This window comes from Gymnogyps californianus, chromosome 19 (genome assembly GCF_018139145.2).
Source record: "Gymnogyps californianus isolate 813 chromosome 19, ASM1813914v2, whole genome shotgun sequence".
Classification (NCBI taxonomy): Eukaryota; Metazoa; Chordata; class Aves; order Accipitriformes; family Cathartidae; genus Gymnogyps; species Gymnogyps californianus.
Window position 1 is genome coordinate 1155144 of NC_059489.1, and position 23620 is coordinate 1178763.

At 55.1% G+C, this 23620-nt stretch overlaps 1 protein-coding gene across 4 annotated transcripts in view; it reads left to right on the forward strand.

Moving 5' to 3' along the window:
• BAIAP2 (BAR/IMD domain containing adaptor protein 2) overlaps positions 1 to 23620 on the forward strand; it is a 49779-nt gene that overhangs the window by 3998 nt on the left and 22161 nt on the right. For all 4 annotated transcript variants that reach the window (XM_050908233.1, XM_050908235.1, XM_050908234.1 and 1 more), the window contains exons 2-6: positions 6082 to 6157; positions 8191 to 8277; positions 19860 to 19921; positions 20254 to 20325; positions 20665 to 20802. In XM_050908233.1, the coding sequence (XP_050764190.1) occupies positions 6082 to 6157; positions 8191 to 8277; positions 19860 to 19921; positions 20254 to 20325; positions 20665 to 20802 (435 nt within the window). The remainder of the gene's footprint in view (positions 1 to 6081; positions 6158 to 8190; positions 8278 to 19859; positions 19922 to 20253; positions 20326 to 20664; positions 20803 to 23620) is intronic.

The following is a 23620-nucleotide window of genomic DNA, read 5'->3' on the forward strand; positions in this document are numbered from 1 at the left end:
GCTTCCCGTGCTGCCTGCAGCTCCTGCCGATGAGAGGTGCTGCTCCCTGGGATGGAGGCAACCGCTGGCTTCGCCTGCGGTGCCTTGTTGCGTTGAGCCTGCTCGTGGCTAAGGTTTCACTCCCGTGCAGCTCGTGTTGCAGGGCAGGGCACGGCGTAGGCCAGCGCATGTCGAACATCTCCTGCGCCGAGCTTTTCAGGCTGAAAAGTCGAGCCCCTTGGTGCGAGGTCTGCGGGGAGGGGGCTGCGGCTGGGTGACCGTCCCGGTTCGGCAGCGGAGATCCCAGCCCCGGGGGGCTGGGGGACAGGTCTGCGTTGCAGGGGCGACTGCTCGTGGGTACTGACGAGGTGTTCTCCAGTGGGAGCCTTAAGCCAGCGTGCTGGGGTGCTCTGTGCACCGTGCAGGTCCCCATTCTGGTTTCCTTCAAGCCCAGAGCCTGCTGACAGAGATGATCAGAGCTCTTGCTCTGAAACTTGGGTCCCTTCATCCTCTGACACGATAGCTAGTAGAAACTAAATGCCTTTAGATGGGGACCCTGTTTTTTTTTTTTCCCCTGATTCCCTTGCTCCTGAGCTCTTTCTCCAGTAAAGCTTGTGTTGAGCCCTGGTTGTGCCGTCTGGCATTGGGGCAGGACCTTGTGAGAGCCCTAGCTGGAGGACAATGGCTCAGCTGTTCCCGCGAGCTTTGGGAGCGTTCGGCAAGGTGGGCTCGCCGGCGGCGAGGGAGGGATGCAGCACAGCAGCCGTCAGCAGCTTGGGTTGTGAAACGCTGCTGCTGTGTTGTGTGTTATGGTACACCGAGATACCGGGGACTTCGGCTGGATGGGGACGTTCCTGGTGGCAGAGTTGCGAGGTGGGTGTGTTGTAAGCAATTGAAATCAGCCCCGCTAACGAGCCCAGCGAGGCTCCCCTCCCAGCAGAAACTTGGCTCTTAAAACTACGGGGCTGTCTTCTGATGGCGCAGGGCAGGACGAGCTGAGATGGAGGCAGCGCTGGGGTTTGGGCATTAAATATTAATACAGAAATAATGAAGGTCTTCCTGGAGCAGGGCTGACCCATTTTGAAACAAAACTTCCTTACGGCTGAGCCGCTTTTGCAGCGTGACTGTGATGTAGTGGAGAGTCCCGTGGTGCTGCCCCCTCTGATGGCACTCGTCATGGTCATGTAATGTCCTGCTGTCACCCATGAGTCGCCCAGGAAAGGCGTGGGTGCCAGGCTGAGCCCAGGCCACCCATGCCACTGTGCAGCGTCAGTCTTGCAAGGAGCCATCGCGCCTTACTGCTGCATAGGGACATCAAAGAATGGTACTAGGAAAACACAGAAGTTGGTTTTTAGCTCAAAGTCCATCACTTGTGTTCGCTGAGGTGTCCGGCATGTCCCCATCGAGTGCTGCCCAGGCTGTCCCTGCGAGGGGCTGGCTGGGAGAGGAGCCCGGGGCACGGCGCACGCCGCGGTGTTCGTGGTGATGCTCATCCCTTGGTCAAATCCAGGAGGTTCCTCGCCTTGATCCCTGGTTGTGTGGCCCTTTGCCGTGTTGCTGTGCGGAGGAGAGGCTGGACATGAAGTCTGGCTGTAATTACGGCACCGTAATCAGGGCAGCGTGTACGTTGCTGACGGCCTGTCCCAGCCGTGCGGGGTGAGGTCCTGTCCCAGCCGTGCGGTGATGGTGCTGCCGGTGGTGCAGAGCCCTGGGTGCCCAGCAGACCACGGCCGCTGACCGTCTCCTGCCCCGGCAGAGCAAAGGAGTGCCTGCTTTTTGTTTTGCTCTATAGTCGGTTTTAGGAGCTACGTGGGAGGCTGCGGGGATGGACCTGGGGAGAACCGTACAGCCTGTTTTTAAAGTTTTTTTTAAAAGCCCTTAAGGAGGTGTCGTGCAGGTCTCTCCTGTGCGGGAGAAACCTGATACAACCTGAACCAGCTCCATTTCCAGCTTGTTCTTGGGGAGGACTTAAACTTTTACTTACGGGCTGACTATTACGGCATCGGAGCAGCCAGTAGATCCTTGCTGTAGCGTGGAGTGCACTCAGCAGGGAGACGGGGACCTTATTTTCTGTTGCCTCTTCTCCCCCTAATTCAGCAGGACTATGTCCTGGAGACCTCGTGCTTTGCATTAGTTTCATTTTTGGCAGCTGAATAAAGCCGTGCCAGTCCCAGAGAGCTGAGTGGTATTACCCGGGGAATTTAGTGCAGTGGAACAAAGCAAAGCCCTTTCAACCTTCAGCTGCCAGGTTTTTTGTCTGTGTTTTTCTAAACTCTGCCCAGGCTGCGCGAGTGGAAGGCAAACAACTTGTGGGTAGTGCTGATGGAGCAAAATTTGAGGGAGAACGAGGTTTGCTTTCATTACCAGAATTTTGCTGAATATCGGCTTTGCTGTAGTGTCCTGCAAACCTGGCTTCACCTCGCCAGCTGAAGGAAAGCCATGCCGGAGCCCCCGCGGGCACCTCTGCCCTCCCCGCTCCGGGGGGCCGAGGGTGGGGGGTGGCTGGGGGGGGTGCAGCCGCCGGCGGTGCAACCTGCAGCGTCACGGGAGCAGTTACAGCACCTTGCTGGCTGACTTGGATGTGTGAAGCAATTGCTTGTTGAGCATATTCTGTGGCATAAATATGTTTATTTTTCGGTATTTCTCCTCAGCAGCTGGTAGCTTTTCAGCTTCTCACCTGGAGGGGGATGTGAAGGTGTGTTAGTTCTGGAGTCACCTTCCGTTCCCACCCTGGGAGTGAGAAGGTGGCTTGAAAAACTCTATTTTTATCTCTGTAGTGAAGAGCCCTGTTCAGTGCCCTCATCCTGCTGGGCTGTTTTTATTGGAGTCTCCAGACAATGTCTTAAAAACATTCACTTTCAGCAAACTTCCTCCTAAGGTTTCATGAATTTTATTTGGCTAGCAGAGTCTCCTCCCCCCTTCTTTAGCTGGTCAGTGGGACCCTTTCTGGGGGCTTTTTTCTCTTTATTTATTGCTTTAAAATGGCAGTTGTCGGTCGGTGGGGAGCGGGGTCGTGCCCTGAGCGGTGCCGGCAGCTGCCGGGGCTGAGTTGTGCTTTGGTTCCCTCCAGTTTGGGGAAGATGCGCTGAATTTCAGAAGGGGGTTTCCTTGAATCTGTTCCACTGCATCCATCCCCACAAGACCCGCGGATCGAGAGAGCAGCTCGGCTGCCGTAAGCCTTCGGGCACGGCGCTGCCCTCCCGGGGGCTGCTCTCCATCACTGCCATCTGCGCCCACCCGCGCTCAGCGTGCCGTGCCGTGGGGATGGCCGGTGCTCGCCGATGGTCGCCGGTGCTCCGGCTCTGCGGATGATGCTTTGTCTGCGGATCCTGTTCCGTCATTTATTCGCTAAGCTTCGTGCTTCAGGAAGATATGTTTACATAGGCACTGCTGCAAAACTAATTTTATTTATATATACATTATACATACATATACATAAACACTTACTGCACTTAACCTAGCAAACTGTTTAAAAATCCCTTCCCCACAGAAATTCTGCCAATATTTCTTCTGCATAAATGTTATTCAGCCTCAGACTGCTCAGGCTGAGCTTGAGTGTGGTGGAGGCTGTAGCCATGGCTCTGCCCATGGCGGGGACGTGTCCGTGTCCCTGTCCCCACCATGGGCAGTGGGGACATGTCCCTGTCCCTGCTGGGGACAGTGATCCCATGCCTCCAGCTGCTTCGTGGGATAACACAGGTGGATTTTTGACTGAAGTTAAATGTGACATGGGAAGGATGGAGCAATCCTCGTAGGTGTTAATTAACTCCTGTGCAACTGTCTCCAACAATTAGGGAAAACAACTCGCTACGTGGCTTGTTGCTACAGGTTAATTTTCTCCTTTCAAGCTGAACGTGTTCACTAAACTGCTCTGTGCTGCCTCAAAGGAGCTTCCGTGTGCACTGTGTTGCTGTGTAGCTTGACCTGCAGCCTTAATTAGCAGTGAAGCTTCTCGTTAGCCTCGTGCTTGCCTGTCAGATCTCTGCAGTCATCTTCTGTCCTTTGCAGGGTTGTGTATGGTGCTGTGGGACGGACCCGACAGCACCGAGAGCTGCTGGGGCAGTGGGATGGTGGCTTTTGGGGCATCGCAGCTTGGGCTGCCTCCTCAACCCGCTGCTCCAGCCAGGAGCGGGGCTGCTGCTGGGTGCTCCTTGGAGGATTAAAAGGATTTCTCCTGCCAACAAATACCAGCACCTAGGTGATGCCCCCCCGGATGGCGTGCCCGACACTGGCCTCTGAGCTGGTGTCCTGCCCAGGTTGCTGCTCACTGATGTTAGAAAATGGCTGTTTTGAGCCGGGGGAAGGCACTGGGTGAGCCTTGCACACGTGCACCCACGGAAGAAAATTAAACTGTCAGACTCTCCAAAGGCCAGGCAGCAGGAACTTGGGATAAAAATGCCTCAGGCAGAAAATGAGCTTTATAGTGTTTGGCCAGCTTCAGATGAGGTGACAGATGCTTAATCAGCTTATTTGCCATAAGTGTCTGTCTGTCGTCTTCCCTCCCCTTCCCGGGATGGGACGCTGCCAGCAGCGCAGCGTGGGGGGGGTGCAGAGCCCTCGCTTCCCGGGGGAATGCCTGTGCATCCCTGCTTGGGGTGCGTGGGGATATTTAGGCATTAAACTTCATTTTCTGGTGGTAGCCTTGGCGGGAGGCTGTCCCCGAGGTGGGGCAGGGGCTTGGGACCGTCTCTGGGGCTGCTCTGCTGCAGCCGGGCTTGGTCCGGAGGTGGGATTCGCAGGGAGAGAATGGAGATTTTGTTGTCTCTTCCACAGCTCGGCTGGGAATCGGTGTCTGGTTTTAGAGATGCTATCGGCGCCGGGGATTGAATAGCTCTGGCAGGGGAGGGTCAGTAGCTGCTGTGCCAAACGTACAAAGAGCCGTTCTTCTGTGTGATCTGATTATTCCTTCCCCCCCATGTTTAAATAAGGACCTTAAAGCGAGGGAGGAAAAGCTGTCAGACAGCGCTTCTGGTGTTCACCGACACCCTAATTTATGCATTATAGGCAGGTGGAAAGTGACACCAAGTGCTTTGAGACCGAGGTGTAATTCCTTGCACATGGCCTCAGCCGTGGCTGGCACCAGCTCGGTGGGGACGATGGTGGCTTTGTTCTGTCTTCAGCTCCTTGGTGGTTTTTTCGAATACCGCTCTTCAGCCCTTTCTGCTTGTCCGTGATAGACCAAGCTGATGCTGCTCTCTGAGGCCATCCCAGGAGTAGGACATCACCAGCCATCATCTCCCAGAACTCAGGTCGACTTTGCGGTTGATCTGAGGGCCGTTGCCTGCTGCCTCGAACAGCCACTTATGGTTATTATTATTATGGTTATATTTGCCATATCTGATAATTTTCTGGTCTGGGGCATTCACTTATCTCTTACGGTGAAGCACCTGCACAAGGCATCTCGCACTGGGGCACCGCAGAGCCACCTTGTTATTGACCCTCTGCCTCGTGGTGTTCAAAACCCAAGCTTGGTCTTCTTCAGTAAAGCTGCGGGATGAAGGGAGGATACCTGGGGCATCTTCCCTGCCTGCTGCGTCCGGGCTCTGCTCTCGCCTGCTGCCAGGGCAGTGCCAATGGCACGTGCTGGAGCTGGCGTGGGGAAGAGCCCTCTGGAGCGGTGCTCCTTGGTGAGAGGTGAAGGTTCCTCCAGCCCGCTCTCGCAGAGGGATGGAGGAGGCATGGCTTGAAGTGGCAGCACAGGTTGTTGCATTCCGCTGACGTCCTGGCTATGTTCAGCAGCTCTATCGTAGTGCTTGGTTTAGCGTTGGGCTGCTGCTGCACTGCCCTGATCCTGCGCTTTGGACCTACCCCACACGAGAAGCATATTTGCCCTTCCAGGCTAATAGGGCCGTTCTTTTTGAGCATTGTTTGCAAGGCATGGGTGTACTTCAGGCTTCCCGGTGTAAACCCAGCATCCTCTTGCAGATGTTGGGAAGCTTGGGTTGAGTTGCTGAGAGGTGTGGGAAGATTTTTTTTTTTGTTCTGTTATTGCATTGATGAACATGGAGTTCAGTGTGGCTGCCCCAGGGGAGCGCGGAGCTGCTCTGTCCGGCTCCCGATCATCTCTGCTAACCCCTGATGATATTCTTCTTTTTCCTTTAGACGATCATGGAGCAGTTCAATCCCAGCCTCAGGAATTTCATTTCTATGGGGAAGACCTATGAAAAAGCCTTAGCAAGTAAGTGAAACTGCGCTGCTGATGTGTTTATTGCTGAAACGCTGGGGGCTGGAAGGCTGGTGAGGGTCCGGCTGGACAACGTGGCCTCGGAAGGGAGGAAAGCTGGAGAACCAGCTTGGGATGCCCTTTGTTCCCAGGGGGAGTGAGGGGAGGAAACTGGGGAGATGGTTCTTGGACCGCGATGCAAAGCTCACATTGTTAGGACGTGCAAGGCATGCGCCTGCTGTGGAGCCGTGGATGTGGAAAGGATTTGAGTGATAAAATGTTGGGTGGCAACTGGATAACAAATACATCTCCAACCAGTTTATCTTTAAATGTTACTTTGAAATATTTAGAATTAAGAATTTAAGTTCTGTTTAAAGGTGTGTTATTGAGATGTTCAAATTGCCCAGAAGAATGCATTGGAAGAGAAGGAAAAAACCTAAAAATATTGATGGCAGCTCTTGATTGGGAATACAGGGTCCCATTGGGAGCCATTAGGGAGGTGTGGATTTAAATGATCAGAAGTAAAATACGAATTGATGGAAACCAAAAATGGCCTATTTTGACTTAAAGCGACTGCATCCTGCCTGGGCCCTCCTTGGCTCGGTTTTAAGGAGGTTTAAGGCAGGCTTTGTTTGACCCCAGAGGCAGCTGCTTGCTTTCAGGGAGGGCTCTGCTCACTTCAGAGCTGCGCTGCACATGTCTCTTGGATTTTATTTTTTTAATTGGATCAGTGAAAATGCCTGCAAGGGAAGAGGCTGTCATAATCTTGAGCCAGTGGAAAAAAAATATTTTGATGTCTCATGTTCTTAAACGCTGGTGTTTGAAATACGACCTTTGGGAAGGATCTGTGCCTTCTTGCTTTGTGCCTGGAGCCAATTTTATTTCCCACAAGTCAAATGAGGTTCCTGGATGTTTCAGTGAAGGATCTTTTAAGATGCAGACCTCCTGCCGTTCTCAGGTACAGGCGCTCCCCTGCGTGCTGCTTTCTTGCCAGTTCTCAGCCGTGTTTTTAATTAGATTTTAATGGATCAACTGGCCATAATGTGGGAAGTGCCTGTCCATCCCGGTCCACTGCACAGGGGCTGTGGACTCTGATCCCCCGGGGATGGGGCGCTTAATACACCCTTACAAGCAGCAGCATTTCCTAGCTATTCCTAGTGATGCTAACGAAGCAGGGGTTCATGGTGTGGGTGTGCTTCTGCCTGCTGTTTCCCTGCTGGGTCTCCAGCCGGGTGCAGGCAGCAGGGAAGGGAGGAGAGGCAGGGTCTGATGCGGGGAGAAGAGGTTGCACTCGGGACTGTGTTTTTTATTTGTTCTTCCAAAATGTTATACTGATAATGCAGCTTTTAATTACCCGGGTGGTGGAGCCCGTTTAATGTGCTGTTTTATCACAGCTTAAGTTGGGCACACTGCAACTGCAGTGTTTGGTGGATAGCTGGTATGATCGCTTTTTTCTGTTTTTCTCGCATCCCTGCTCTGAATATGTTTTGAAGCTCAAGATCTTCCTGTAATTTTCAAAATTGTCTTTGGTCATCCTTTACTTTGGATCTCTGAGCTTGTGGGGGCATCTGAAGGAAGTGTCTTAATCAGTAAGTTGTGCTGGAAGAGGCTTCAGCACATAATTTGACAGTGTTGAGCTAAAGCTGTACAACATGTTCTCGTGATTAGAGGAAACCCCCTGCTTATCTGATTAAAGTGGAGTGTGTAGCTGGAATGTCAACAAACAAGACTGAACTATAATGAAAGTCTGTGATATTCAATTATTGCACAGTGATTTTTCTGAGCAGCATTAAGCAGGCTGATGGTTACACTGGAATGAAAACCACCTAGGTCCTGCGTGTACCTTTTTTCCTCCTAAATAGCCCTGTAATCTTGCTGCTCGAGCTTTCTTCTTTCTTCACTCATTTTTCTTCTGTTTGTCTAGTCCTTCCCCGTGGGGTTAAGCCCTTTGAAGTAATGTCTATTTTAGTTTCTAGCATCTATTCAGTGCCATAGAAGTTGTTATAGCCATTAAAGAGAATATAACCTGCATTTTTTGATGCTTTTAGGTATGACATACGCAGCAAAAGGATACTTTGATGCTCTGGTTAAGATGGGAGAGTTGGCCAGTGAAAGCCAAGGATCTAAAGAATTGGGTAAGTCACCAATTTACTGCTAAATGGAGTAGCGGTCTGGAGCAGGCTCCAAGCACATGAATGAAACCAGATTTTTGCTGTTGATGGGGATAACAATCTCAATGGGGAACTGATTCTGCCTCATGTGAACGGTAAAAGTGTCTCTGTATTTACTGTTAATGTAGCTTAAAAAAAAAAAAAGCCTGCTATTCTTAGTGTCAGGATTTTGGGGCACTGTCAGCTTGCGGTGTTTGCAAAGAGGAAGTGTTTGCAGAGAGCGGCTTTGCTGGCATTTTTGTCTCGCTTTGCAGAGAAAAGCACCAGCTTCTGGTCTGGGAGCCGAGGCAGCGCTGCCCACCTTTGTCCTCTGAAGGAGAAGGGGACGACGCAGGGGAGAGGGAGCGGTTTGGGGAGCGGGCAGGTCAGCTGTCCTGAAGCAGAAGCAGTGTTTCTCCTGGTAGAAGTCACCCAGCACTTGGGCTGTGCGTGGTGGGGGCTTTGTTCATACCCTAAGCCCTGCTGAGTGCAGCAGAGCTGTTGCAAGATCTGCTGCACGCTGTCTGCAACTTCCCAGCGCGATGCAGCTGGTGACTTGTATTTGCTCAGTCGATCAGAGTTGCGACAGACATCATGAGCTGTGATCCTCGGTGCCTTCTTTCCCTTTCTTATACTTACTCCTCTAAGTCATTCGGGAGCTGCTTTTCCAGTCTTCCCATCACTCGGACACGGCTCCTGTGTTCTCCCTCCTCACTGCCCCCTCCTTGCTGCTGTTTTGCTGTGCAGGCATGGTTCGAGGTGGCTCTTCTCCAGCCCCCCCCAGGGATGCTGCAGCCTCTCGTTAAGGCTCTTGTGGGGCTGAGATGGGTTTTGGTCTCATTGCCTTTGCAGTCCCAGGTGAACTCCTCCTCCTCCCAGTGCCTCCTGCAGGTCTGCCTCACCAGATCGCTGTGCTAGGAGGTGGCAAACCGCACTCATTAATGCGATCTCTCTGAGGCATCAATTAACAGAGGAGAGGTTGAGCTGAAATGACTCTAAAGGCTGATGAAGGAATCGGTGAACAGCCCCTCGGAGGGGCCAGGCTTCGGTTTTGCCATGCGCTCGGTGTCAGACATTGCTTGCCCCCAGCCATGGGCTGCTCCAGCTCGGCCGTGCACAGCTCGCTGGCTGCGACTGAATTTTGATGGGGAAGCAGTAAGTGTCTATGGAAACCGATTCTATCACTTGGATTAAAGCTGCCTATAGCAATCTGTTCCTGTTTAATAAATAAAACAAAAGAGCCTTGTGTGCGATGCATGCAGCGGCTGAGGTTGTAAGGGCTGTGCGGACCTTGCTGTCTAAGGGCTTCCTCTTCTGCCTCTTCGGGGGTGAAAGAGGTAGCAGCTCTGTCCTCCTGGAAGTGAAAGCTTGGGAAAGCCTTATCAGAGGCGGCTCAGCTGGGTGAGGGCAGGAGCTTGGGGACCGCAAACCCTGCCTCCCCTTCAGAGCAGCTCCAGGCTTTGCTCACACTTAAAACCTGGCTTTAGTGTCTTCTGGTGGTCCTGCTTCCTCGCCTCAGGACGGCGGTTTGACAGCAGGCATCCTCAGTGCCCTCCCAGAGCCTCCCGACGTGCATTCGGTGTGCGGCTTGAGTATTTTGGGGTTGGTTTAAAATGTTCCCAAACTACTGTGCCTTCCACTCTTGGTGTGAGCGCATCTGAGGGAGGATCCTGGCAGCTCCTGCTCAGCCCAGAGCCGTGACGAGCGGCTGCTCCTCGGACCTCTTGCTTTGTTGATCTTGCTGATATTTATTGTGGCAGCTGCTCCGTGCAGAAGAAAGTTAAGATAAAATTTCTGGCTGCGGTTTGCTGGAGCTGATAACAGCTGGGGACACAACCCCCTTCCAGCGGGATGTGTAAACAGGGGCTGAAAAATGTTTTAGATCGGGGCTGTGCTCGCCAAAGGTACGGCTTTTCCTGGGAACACCTTTACCTTATCGGTTCCTGTGCTGTGCTTGCTGATAGTGCCGGAAAGGAGCGCTGGGGTCTGGGTTATTTCATTCCTTACTGGAGGCCGCGGCAAATGGGGGTGTTCATAATTGCCCCTTGCACTGACATTGTGCCCCCGCCGCTCCTTCCCGGTGCGGGTGGTTTCCTCCTTGAGCAACAGGACAGGGAAAGCTGCTCCGAGACATCAGGCAGGACTCTGGGATGCTCTGGTTGGGACTGCAGCTTGCATCTGTTTCCAGCCTCCACGGAAAAGAATCTAAGATTTTTTTTTTTCCCCCTCCTTAACCCTTTCTTTTCTGAATGTGGATACTTTTCGGATGCTATTTCTGGGACAGGAGGTGTCAAAAGAACATAAAAACACACAGATCCCGTATCTAAAAGACTATGAAGGCAGCCACATCTTTTCCCTAGCTCTCTCGCCCGCGCTGCAGTGATGCTGCCTGTGCCGGGGTGGCTGTGGGGGCTCTGCACCCCCATGGGTGACGCAGCATGGCCAGGGACTGGGAGCTCGGGGCAGGTTCACAGCGCCCTGGGGAGCTGGGTGAACACTCAGAGGCTGCCCTGTGCTGCGAGACCTGCTGTAGCTCTGTCAATCAGTGCTCAAAAATGGTGGTGTTTTCATATCGTCATCTCTCCAATAGTACTTGTAACTCCAAGGAGTTGCTCTTTAAGTTGGACTCTGGAAAACTGCCCGTCCGCGGCCGGTCCCCGGCTGTGTGCGGCCGTGCCGGCTGTCTGGTGCAGCCAGCCAGCGTGGCTTTTCTAAAAACACGTTCCTGTGATGGTAGTGATGCTGCATGTTTGTCTTGCTGAAAAAAGTTAGCAGCCTAATAATGCTGCCTCCAAGCTTAGGTCTCTGCTCACCAGCTGCTTAACACTTGACATTTTTTTGTAAATTCTCCATCAGATTTTAGCAACTGTGTGTAGACAGGATAATCCTGGGTGGTAATGGGAAACTTAGCGATAATAAAGTACTTGAGCTGTAATCGGCTCTGTGGCTTGAGTTTTCGGGTGCAAGCGTCTGGCAGGGGTGTAACTCTGTCTGAACCCCACTGCCATGGCATTCCCGGGAGCTGGATCACTGGGGAGGGATGACAGGAAGGTTTCTCCCCTCCCTACGCTGCTCTCTGGGCTGCTGCCCAGTTTCTGGCACTTGGAGGATTAGACCCAACCCCACAGTTCCTCTTTGAGACGGGTTCCTTAAGCTGTTCTTCACACCTTTGGTGGTTGCTGGAGTGGCTTTTGGGAAGCTGAGAAGCTGGTGTGAAGAGCTTGAACGCTGCCTGTCTGATCGGTGAAGCTTTGCTCCAGGCTTGATCCGGGACCGCTTTGTAGACACTTCCGAGGAACTCCAGTCTCATGTGTGCGAGTGACTTTGGCCCTTGTCTGGCTCCTGCTTAGGTCCCTTGGATGCTACTCAAAATGTTGTTTCTTTTGTTCCCCTTGAAAAACTAGGCCATGGCAAAGTCATGGGAAGGGGCTTTCTTCCCCAGGGGAGCACGTGCCTGGTGAGCGGAGCCGGAGGCAGTTCCCACCAGGCTGGGAGCGCACCGGGATGCTGGGGCTGAACAGCACCTGCAGGAAACTCCTCTGGGGCTGGAGGTGCATTTTGCTTAGCGGGTGGCTTTCTCAAAGGTCCTCTTGAATTAGTGAAGGCCGCTCTGACTGAAGCACAGTGCTATGAAAGGGCAAGACATGCAGTAATTAGTTGACCATTGTTGAGCTGAAATGAGCCTCTGGTAGATAATGGCTTTCTTCTGATACACAATTTGCAGAAGAAAATCAGGATGAGTGGTACCTTCATGGTCCAGTCGTTTGCTGCGGAGCTGTTTGGTGTCAGTGGAGGATGCTGGCCTTCAAGAGTTTTAAACCATCTCCGTACAGCTTTTAAAACACTGATGAGCATCCTGGAGGGATGCGGGGTTGAGCCGTCTCCACTGGGCATGCTGTGCACAGAGAAGGGGGTCTGTGGTCGGAGCTGGGCACAGAGCCTGGTCCTGTCCGTGATGCTGCCGTAGAACCAGGGTGCCACCAGCCTGTGCCCTGGTGGGACGGCCAACGCGGCAGCTCCTGGTGAGGAGCAGACCAGCCTGGTGGGATGCCCACGGCTGCCCAGGCGAGTTCAGACTCTTGTCTTCACTGCAGCTCCTCGGTCTGGGCCGGCTCTGAGCGGCGGCATGGTTCGGAGGCTTTGTGCCGTGCTGAATCCTCTGGGGAGATGGGCTAATCTGTTAATTGGATTTGGAGTTGTTTTGGGTAGATGCTTCCTGCAGCAGCGGAGATGCAGGTACAGATCCCGCAAATGTCAAAGGTCGTCGCAGTGTTCAATGCGTGGTCGGGGACCACCGGAGCTGGTGGTGGCCGTGGTGCCCAACGACTGCTGGGGACCTGCTGGAGCAGCGCCCAGAAAAACAAAGCTGAACTCCAGGAAATACATGCCTGTGATGGGTGACTTGGTGTCCCTGCAGTGAGGTCCCTCTGCCCATGGAGGTGAGCTCCTGGGTGGGAGAGCAGCGGTAATCTTGTTGCTTGATCCTTTTAAAATTGGACTTAACGATGCGCTTAATGGCTTGTGGGTAACAACTTTGCGCTGGTGGAAGAATGGATGCTCTGGACCTGCATTTCCACCTGCGATTCTGTTAAAAGGCCTAATTTGCCAGAGAAATTGTTCCAGAAATTCAGGACTCAGCTTCCAAGCTGTGTAGTTCACTTAGGGAAGGAACCTGTAGGAATGGGCTTGCTAAGGGTGCAGAAACACAAGACCTCGTAAAAACTGCTGCCTGCCTCAGCAAGGGACTCTTCTGCTGTCTGTGTTGCCTTCTCACTGCCTTCAAATCTTCGGATTAAAAGCAGACTGCCATAGCAGTAGCTTGTTCTCACCAACCTGTGTTTGGGTACGTAATGGCGGAGGGTTGTTAAATGAGCATCTGCGAAGAGCATGCTGCCTGGCTGGAGTTTCTAACATGTAGCAGCTGTGTGTAATGTTTGGGTGTCACCTTCAGTGGTGACATCTTCCAGGGATGCCTACCTGCTGCAGGCACCGAGCCCAGGACGAGCTCCAGCAGGGATGCTCCATCCTTTCGGGAGGGACGGAGGGGCCACGTGTGTTTCCGTGGGCTGGTTTCGTGGTCCGTCGGCCATGCTGTGAGCTTGGCAGATGTTAGGAAGGGGCACAGCTTGTTGTGTGGCCAGCCTGGGGTCCTGGAGGTGTTTGCTTCCCCTCCTGGGACTGCTGGCGTGTGGGACAGATCGGTTCATGTGGGTCCGAGCTGGGTGGCTCCAAGCTGGTGAATGTGAGGTCTGTGCAGTCGTGTTCTCCTGTGCTAATTTATCCTGTGCCACCAATATAGCTGCTGCCAGAGCAGTTGGGCAGTAGGGACTCGCTGGTCTGTACATTATGGTACATCATGATACAGATAGATGATCTGTACACATCCAGGGGGTGGCTGTTAGGAAGCGTGGGGCATCACCCAGGTCTCTAATCTGTCTGTGGTAAAAGTGTCAATGGCAACTGCTCAGCCTGAGGGAGCCCGTTACTGGGAACGTGTCGTTGAACTTGCCTGAGTCAGGGTGCCTTGGGAAGCTTTTGCTTTGTTCTTTACCTTGTCTCTCAATAAATAAATAAAAAATGTCTTAAGCTTTGCCAGGCTGGGTTGAAGCAGAGGCTGCAAACAGAGCTGATCATTATAATGCTGATGAGTCGCTAATAAAACATCAACAAATCGGTACCATCCTTTGGGGCTGTGATAAGTGAAACCTTTCTGAAGAGGAAATGGATGAATCAGCGCGGAGAAGCTGATTGTTTCCCCACACTCGTATCCTTCCCACTGCACACGCATGGATCTTCCCCCAAGTTGTCTTGCGATTGAATGTCAGCACTGATCGAGTCGGAGCCGCCGTGTCTGGATGAGGTGTTGGGCTGCGAAGTGCCTCTCTCCGTGGCTTGAGGGCTTGTCTGTGGCGTGTGCTGTGTCTATGAACTTGGATCAAGATGCATTAATATGAGGGAAGAGAAACAAGATTGCAGAAGTTTTCAGTAGCATGCTTCTGCCTTAAATCTGGCTTGATCTGATCTTCAGCATGTGACATGACGTGTGAGCGGAGTTATTGCCAGTCTGTGTTTACGGGACGGGGGGGAGGCAGCCGTGCAGCGGCGGGGACGTGCCCGAGCCGTGACCACCGGAGCTGGAGGGGTGGCTACGCTTGCTGCTGGTGGTCAGTGCTGCAGCTGGTGGAAAATGGAAGGTGTGAAACTGGGTGGCATGCAGCGCTGAAAGGGGAACTGGTAACCACTGGGCTGAGAGCCCTGCTGTGGCAGGTCCGGGAGGGCAGGATCTCACCCTGAAGCAATGCTTTGTTAATAATGTGCGCAAGGCTGATGCTCTCCACCCCATTGCCCCTGCAAAAAAACCCCAAACCGATGGAGCTCTCCTGTCCAGCAGGTACCTTTTGCTCAGCAAAGTCCAGGAGGAGTGGAATGGGTGCCTGTGCCAGCGCAGTGCCTGGTGCAGGGACCTCCTGGCCCCTTCTCCCGGTGCTTTCGCATCTCTGCCTGCCCTGGGAATGTGCTGGCTGGGGCGCATCCCCTCCCTGGGTTCGGGTGCTTGCTTGGCATCGAAGGATTCGGCTAACAGCATTTAACCAGCCATTGAAAAGCAGATTACTTTTTTTCTCTTAGGCTTCAGGAGCTCAAACAATTTGCCCTGTTACCGTCTGTTGCTTTCTCATTAATGAGCTAATATTCCTTTTCTGCCAGCTTGGTTACTTCCCTTGATGGCACAGTCACCTTTCCTGGTCTCCCTTAACAAAAAGCAACAGGGAGAAGCCCAGCACAATGTCACATAGTGGCGGAGCTGAGCCCCTGGACTCCTTGTTTCATCCTTTTATGCTCTTTATTTGGGATCTGAATCTCCAGAGCAAGTGATCTTGACGGTGAGCGATGCCGACGGCGCTGCATCCTCTGTGTTAGAGGAGCAAGGAGCGCTGCTGGTGAGGATGCAGTGCTGTTTGCTTGTCAAAGCATCCCTGCTGCCAGGCTGATGCCAGTGGCAGCAGGAGCCGGTGGCCAGCGGCCATGGGACTGGCTCCCTGGCAAAGCCGGGTGCTGGCCACCGGCTCCCGCTGCCCTTGCAGGACAGGCTGGGCTGCTTCAGCCCTGCACAAGCATCAACTTGTTCTGGCTAGGAGCAGTTTGGCTCCTTCGCCGATGCATTGTTTGGTGTTTTTATTAAAAATGGCTTGTATTTAGCTTGAGAGAGGGGAGGAAAAAAAAAAATCCTTAGGCTCTGAAAACTCAAAAGCAAAACCCTGTGAGATGGGTTCCTACTGCTCTGCCTTCTGGAGGGGCAGCTGGCTCCTGCGCGGGGCTTGCGGTGCCGATAGCAATGGGAGGGATGTGGAACAACCTGTTTGCCTCTTCCTGGCTGGGTGTGGTAGGGAAGGGCCCACAATAGCCCCTATAGTTCTCCCAGAACGATACTGTGAGTCAGACAGACGTAAATAGCAACTCCTCCTCGCCTGTTTGTGCTTTGCAGCCTGCAGAAAGGTGTGTGAGCCCGGCACGGGCAGGTGAAACCCTTGCTCTGCAGTCCTACCCTTCCCCGTCTTTATTTTTGCCTCTGGGCTGAGGTGAGGCGCTTAACCTTGGGTTTCTTGACCTATAGGATGTGCATTTTGGCAGCAAGGCTCGTATGGTGCTCGCGCTCTGTATACAATTTACACTGTGACCCAAGCTCTTGCCCTGTTCTCTGCCCTGCTGCACAGCGGTAATTACCGTGTTTAACTTACAAATACCGCTGGTAGGTGATGCAAAACGCCCGTGGCGTGGGCGGCCGTGCTGCTGCCGGGGCTTGTGCCGTGGTCCCGGCCCTGCCGCCGAGCTCTGCTAACGCCTTGCGGTATCTACCGTCAGCACAATGCCGCGGATCCTCTTCTGAGCCAGGGTTTGAAATATTTAGGCTTTCCAACTACCGTGGTATCTCTTAGTCACAGTTTAACTTCTTCCCTGCTGCCACGCTGGGTTAGTCTGAGCGGTTTCAGGGTGAAATGTCTGTTAATGTCTGACACGGTCTGTAGCTTTTTTGCAGTGGTGAAGCAGCTCGTGGTGTGGAGGTATCGGGGTGTCAGAGGCGCCGTATGTGAATTCACGCTGCAGCTACTGCTTAGGGGATTTAGTTCAAATCCTGCTGCTGTCCCGCCTGGGCTCCCAGTGATGGCAGAGGCCACGGGAAGCCTGGAGCTGATTCCTTCAGAGCTGGTTGGGCTGTCTCAGCTGGGAGGGAGGCTCCAGAGGAAGCTCTGGTGCCTCCGGGCAGGCATTCAGCCGCCTTCCTGCGCCGCGCCGGCTGCAGCGCCGCGCTTACCTTGAGCCGCTCTTGGTGCTGGGCTGGCACCGCCGGCAAAGGTGCAGCAAACCGGCCGTGGCAGGCACGGTGGGGACGGCAGCGTCCCTTTGCCCGGGCTGGGACACGGAGCAGCTTGCAGCAGGGACGCTGTGCTGGGTGGGAAAGGCCCCGCACCGCTGCTCGCTTTGATGTGGGGCTGAAACGCCCCGCACTCTTGCTTTGGTAAGAGCGAAGGGGGTGGTGGTGGAGGAGAAAGTCTAAACAAAAAGATGCCTATCTGTTGAGAGACGCACCACACACCTTCCCCGGCACAGGTTAATTCCCTGGGTGAGGAATGCGGTGGGGGCACAGCCCTGTTGTCCCGGTGCAGGGTGCTGGGTGTACCCAGCACTGGATTTGGGGATACGTATATTATTTCTGAGCACCCTGGTCGCTGCTCTCTGGATGCGTTGGGAGCTCAGCAGCGGTGGCCAGAAAGCCCTCGGCCAGCCCTGCACCGGCTTTCTCAGCCGGGGTTTCCACTCTGGCCAAACGGGAAGCGAAAGGGAGAGGGGGTGGTGCGAGCTTTGGAAATAATAAGCGAGCCACCCTTGCATTGATACACTCTTGAACAAGTAATCTCAGCTAAGCGACGGCGTTACGTCATTGCCTCCTTGCTGTGGGAATTTGTGCACTTCCCATGATTGAGCTGTCGCAGCCCAACCGGAGAGCAATTTCCTGGCGATCTCGTGGTGGTGACCCCTTGCCCGGACCTCCCTGCTCATGCGTGAAGCTCTTCACGGCAGACGTGCATAATTGCCGCAGCCGGCTGCCCGCTCGGCGTGAGCGCCGGGGGCTGCTCCGCTTTGCTCAGCACCTTGCAAAGCGGCTGTGAAAGTTACAGCCGGCTCGGTGGCTGCGGAAATCTCGGCACGCGGTTTCCTCCCGGCGAAGGAGTGGAGCCGCAGCCGCGCTGTCTGGTCACCTCCTCGCTTTGTGGGATGCTTTGTGCATCGCTGCTCTCCTGAGGAGCCGAGCGGGAGGGCACGAGGGGGACAGTGGCCCTGGTTGCCAGTCGGCGCTGGCTAAGCGCCTGCCAGTGCCACAGCCGGTTCTGTTACTGCATCAACCCGTGGCGGAGGGGGCTGGTGCCTGCCAAGGACAAAAAGGGATCAGATTTTAATGTTTGCGGAAGGTTTTGAGACACAGTGTATGGTGCAAAGTACGAATTGCTTCAGCCACAAGAGCAAAGAACTGTTGGGCCAGGTTGTTCCTGATCGGCTGGTGGTGTTGACACTTGGCTGGTGTACGGCCCGTGTGCCCGGGCACGTCGTGTGCTGGGGACGGGCTGGCTGAGCAGCGGCCCGGGGCTGGCCCAGCGTACGCCCTCTGTTTTTGTGCTGAATGAGGGTCCCGATGGTTCCCTTGCACCAGTGAGATACTGGTTTGGTTCATCCCAGTCTCACTGTTGCTTGCCCCCATGCACGGAGGATGCAGTTCTCCTGGAGCCCAGGATGGAGCTGTCCTCCGCAGAGGACTCGCGTTTTCCTTCGCTCTCTAAACGCACCAAACCCGCAGCGTTTGCTGCCAGGGCCAGGCTCTCGCTGGAGCAGGACAGGAGCAAGCAGCCCCATGTGGAAGCAAACCTGGGCTCTGTGTGTCTTGGCTGCTGGGGGGCCATGCGTACCGGGGAAGGGGGACCCACTGTCGGGTGGGATTAGGGCTGTGGCTGCTCGCCCCCAGATCCCCAGTGGGTTCCCAGGTTCATCCCTGCCGGGAGCCGCCACCTCCACCTTGAGCAGCCTCGGGAGCATCGCACAATCTCTTCCCGCACGTTGTCCTGGGGCTCCGGGGCTCGTGTCCCCTTCCCATTGCATTTCCCATCCCTGGGGTTGCTGTTCTGTCATTTAAAACTCCACCTATGTTTTTATGGGCTGCATGTTTGGGGCTTTGAGTTATCCCAGGCGCTGCTCTGCTTTTTCTGGGACGGGATGTGGGATGCTGCTTCCCTTTGGAGAGCCCCTGCGGGTGTTGCGGGGCTCCCAGCCACCACTGGCTGCAGGACCTGCCGGGGCTGAGTCCTGAGACAGGAGCAGCTCAAGGACACGGCTCACGGCTTTCAGTTTACAAACAGCTCCATGTAGGCTGGGAGCCTCCTGGGAAGCTGCAACCCGCCATGCTGGAAGTAAGAGCTTCCTAACTCAGCCCTTACAAATAGCTGACGGAGCTTGGCTCTCCCTGAAAGCTTGCTCTGATCCGGAGATGGTGCTTTTAGTCGAGCGGTAGCACTGGCTCCTCTCCTAGAAGACGCTCCTGCAGCTCCCATGTGTGTGCCTGGCTCCAGCCGCGTTGGGGCTTTTGCTGAGGCAGGACCCTGCCCTTCCTCCCAGGAAAAGCGCAGTGGGTGTGTGACTTAATGAATTCTGCATTTGAAAAGAAAAATTAAAGGAAGAGACAAAGCCGAGCTGGGATCCCTCAGCCACGGGCAGCCGTTCGTGGGACTGACCTGCGGCATTTGCAGCAGCAGCAGCATGCTGCGGCTCTGCCCTCGCTGCCCAGCTCGCCTGCCCAGGGCAGGGCTGCCCGTGCATGGCTCGGCTGCCGAGGTTGAACAGGTCCAGTGGTTTTGAGGCAAATATCAACCTAGGGCTTAGCTCCGTTTGCAGCTCCGTGTCCTGTGACCTGGACTGAGTCCCAGGGCTGTGTCTGTCCACTGCCCCGCTGGTGGGGGAGAGGGGTGCGGGTGCTCTGTGCTTGGCTTTGGGCTGTACGTGCAGCTGGGAGAGCGTCGGGCGAAGCTCCTGGCTATAACAGTGCTGTTCAAATTCCCATCTCAGTTCTTAGTGCAGCGTGTCTCATCTCTGCCTGCTCCCTTCAATATCTGGACTGTGAATCGGGTCAAGATCAGGGACCTTTCTTGGTCCTGTCATCTCTGACTCCTTTGTCACATCCCTGCGGCCAGGCTAAGGGCTGGCACGTGCAGAGCCATGCTGTAGCTGGGGTGGCCGACGGCACGGTGGGTCGCGGGCAGAGCTGCCCCTGGGTGCTGGGGTCCCGCTGCTGCTTGTCCTTGTTTCCCTTCATGCTACGCAAGACATGCGTGTTTGTCCAAGTGTCTCAGAAGAACATCTGCTCACCTACAGCTCCCCAAAGATGGGCACCGGGGGTACTCCAGGAGCACCCATGGGTCTGGCTGCGGACCCCTCCCTGCTAGTGGGGTGCCACCTGCCCCAGCCCCGGGGTGTCCCCCCAAGCTCAGCACCTCAAGCCCCCTCTCCACGTCTTGTCTTTGCAGGAGACGTGCTCTTCCAGATGGCAGAAGTCCACAGGCAGATCCAGAACCAGCTGGAGGAGATGGTGAGTGCCCTGGCGCGGGCATGCCTGGCTCCCTGCCTGACCACGGGCTCTGCCAGTGTTGCAGCCGAGCAAAACGGTTTTCCATGTCTTGTCTGGGTGACACCAGCCCCTCTGAAGCGGATTTGTTGAGCTGCAAAGGATCTGGTCTGCTCAGGTGTCCGCTTCTGCCCTGCAGGGTCCCCTTCTGAGTGTCCGTCTGTCCCTCGCTGCCCTCAGCCTCTGCTCTGTCTGTACAGACCCTCTCCCCTGCCTGCCCCGCTGCTCCCCGGCACTCCTCGGGCAGGGTTTGCCAGCCCTCACCAAGGAACCATGTTTTTTCTTTCTGCCTGCAGCTCAAGTCCTTCCACAACGAGCTCCTGACGCAGCTGGAGCAGAAGGTGGAGCTGGACTCCCGGTACCTGAGTGTGAGTTACAGACTCGTGTAGTCCGGCAGCACGAATGTTGGCTCGGGCGTCTCTGTGTCTCCCATTCCTGCTGCCCGGCTCCCCGCACGGGGACGGTTGTGCTCATGCCCCTGGTTACAGATGGGTCCCCGACCATCACACACATCGCCACGCACAGAACAGCATTTTCCCCGGTGTCAGACTGTTGCAGCCCCTGTTTGCTCCCCGGGCCGTGGGGAACCCCCTTCTCCCAAAGGCCGGGGGGGTTCTGCTTGCTTCTGCCAACCCTTGGCAGCAGGAGCCGCGGCAGAGGCAGGGCTTTGGCTTCGGCTGCTCAGAGCTTTCTCCTGTCGCACCCAGGCCGCACTGAAAAAATACCAGACGGAGCAAAGGAGCAAGGGGGACTCGCTCGACAAGTGCCAGGCAGAGCTGAAGAAACTTCGGAAGAAGAGCCAAGGCAGCAAAAACCCCCAGAAGTACTCTGACAAGGAGCTGCAGGTAGGACCCCGGGCGTGGGGGGGGACGAGCATCTCGTGCCAGGCAGCGGGTGCTTGGTTCTGTGAGCTAGAGGTGGCCCGGCTCTTGCGAGCCTTTAGATAAGGGCTTGCCGTTTTCTGTACAGGAGCGGGCGCAGCGGCGTTAGGGGAGCGTGGTGGGGTGTGGGAGGTGTGGATAGGGAGGGGGCGGCTGCCTGTGATGGGAGCGGGTTGGTCTCGTGGCCGCCCCGGGGGAGGACGGTGCAGAGGGGGAGGCTGCGAGCTCCGCTGACGGCAGACGTTGTGCCGGGCGGTGCGGTGGTGACTAACCCTGCTCAATCCACTGCTCCTGGTGCTTTTTATTTTTTTGCTTAAATGAATGAACCCGAAAAGATCATTAATTTCTGTTGTGCCAGATCCATCTTCCTCTGGATGATGTTTTGCTTAAATATTTTCTGTGCCTGCTGCCGGGACGCCCCTTCCCCCAGCGTGCCGGGGCGGCGGCGCGGGCCGGGGGCGGCTGCGGTGAATCACTGCGGTGTGATCGCGGTGTGGGCTCCCTCGCCAACCACGCGCCGTTTGCGAATCGGGTCCCGGCTGCGTGAGGCTGGGGTCCCGCACGGCACCTGCCTGGATGGTTCGCGCTGCGGGCTGGGCACGTTTCGGAGGTCGGGGCATTGGGATTCTCCGCAGGGAGGGAGTCGGGGTCGGGATCTCGCTGAAGAGCATCCAGGGCACATCCCTGGCTGGTGCCGGCTGAGCCGGGGCGGTGAGTGGGACGTGCCGAGGGGCTGTGGTACTCGGGTTGCTGATGCGTTCACAGCAGAAGTTAATGTCTTCTGGATTCTGCAACCTTTGGTTCGAGCTTCGCCCGGAGCACGGCTGAACATGGCAAACTCTAACGAATAATTGATGCACCTACCTGCAAACCAGCTCTGGCTGAAAGTACGGGTGCTGCTACTTGAGTTAAGGCCACTGAGTGGTTGCAGCACGAGCAGTACCTTGAGAAGGGGAAGATGAACCCTGAAGCCAGAAATTACCTACTCTTGTCTCTGAGGCATGAGCGTATGCATTGTGTTGGGACCAGGAGCTGTTACTTTGGATGCCACGGGCCGGTAACGTGTCAAAATGATCCACATCTGCTGAAGGGGATCTAAACGTCGGTGGCACTTCACTCGCCGGGGCTGTGTACAGGGTGGCATTTAAAGTAATCGGCAGATAGTTACCGTGAAGGTTGTGCTGGGGAAGTGACATTCTTAATTGCACTAAAATTTGGGAAATCAGTCATTCTCTCGGTGGCATGAATCAGAATAAGCACTGAAGGAGAAAAACGCACCCGCAGTCATCCACCCCGACTCGGCACGCAGCTCCCGTGCTGAGCCGGAGCGCGTTGCACTGAGCTCATGCTCGTTTGCAGCCCCCCGACTGCCGAGACCGTGCTGAGCTGCTTGCAGGAGGCACGGCTGGCCGGAGCATCGCTGGAAGGTGTCGATGCAGCACGACTCGGGTGTCCTGCCCGCTGAGGCAGGGGCTGGTGCGTCCTTGAGAGCTGAGCAGCTCAAACCACTTCTGAGCAGTGGCGTCTCCGCAAGCCCTTGCTCTGCAATTCCTGCTGAGCGAGAAGAGCCCTGTTAGGCAACGAGGCTCAGCGTGGGGACACTCGGGGATCAAACCTGCTTTGTTATCCCCCACCTGCAAAAGCTGCTGATAGGGACAGCAGGGCAAAATTGCTGCCAGAGCCAGCCCTCCCCTGCCTAACCCCCCCCGGGCTGCTGCCGTGCAGGGATCCCCATCCCACACCCGGCGTCGAGGGAGGAGAAAACCCATCCCAGTGATCTGCCGTATAGAGCTGGGAGAAGCGATGGTTTGATCCTCCTGCTGTGATGTGGCGGGGATGGGGTAGTCCTGTTAGCACAGCCGCTTTGGGCAGGGAAACAGGATCAGGCTTTCATTCTCTTAATCTTTCAGCAGTAAGTATTTAGGAAGCGCTTATCTCTGAAAAAGCCTTATGATGGCTTTTGAGCTTAAAGAGCTATGAGACTGCTCCACTGCTCGCTTTTTTTTTCCCCCCTAGATCAAAATACAAAGTTAAATTGCTGAATTCAGGCAAGAGGGCAGTTTTCCCTCTGTTCTCTGCTGGCGGTGGTACTGGTATTTCCTTTCAACAGAAAAAGAGGGTATTTTGGGCCACCCTTGATGCTGTTCTCACCTTTGCCTGGGCATCGGAGAGCGGGGGGGGTTGCTGCAAGGGTGGGTCCAGCCTGGAGCTACGCGGGTGTTGGTACCGGCCCAAGGAGGGAGCCTCAGGTGGGGCTTAGGGAAACCAGGCTTAGCAAACCAGGAGCGTCTGCAGAGCTGCTGGTGTTGCACCGTGGGGCTTTGCTCCACAAAAGTCTTTCTCAACTGGCTTAAAACAGAGAACCACGCCGCTCGCCCTGGGGAGCTGCTGCGTGCAGCAGGTTTGTTTAGCTGGCCCAGAGCCACCCCTGCGGCCGGCTTGTAAAACCCCCGGCGGCCTCCGAGGAGGCTGCTGAAGGCACCTCGTGATGCTTGCGGGAAGCTGAAGACTTCATCGGGCTGGTGCCTGGGGACCACAGACCGATCAGACAACAACTGGATGGGCTGTTGCAGATTACTTGCCTCGTAATGGGAGAAGCTGCTGTTGATGGAAATGTCCTGGTAGCTATATCAGTCATCTCCTTCAATAAAGCAATAATACCTTACTCTTCTTTTGAAGACTCATCCACTTAAGCTACTGCAGCAGTCGACAGCCAGGAGTCTGATGCTGTGTCATCATCTCTCTTCGTATTTAATGCTACGGGAAGCTGAATTGCTCCTTT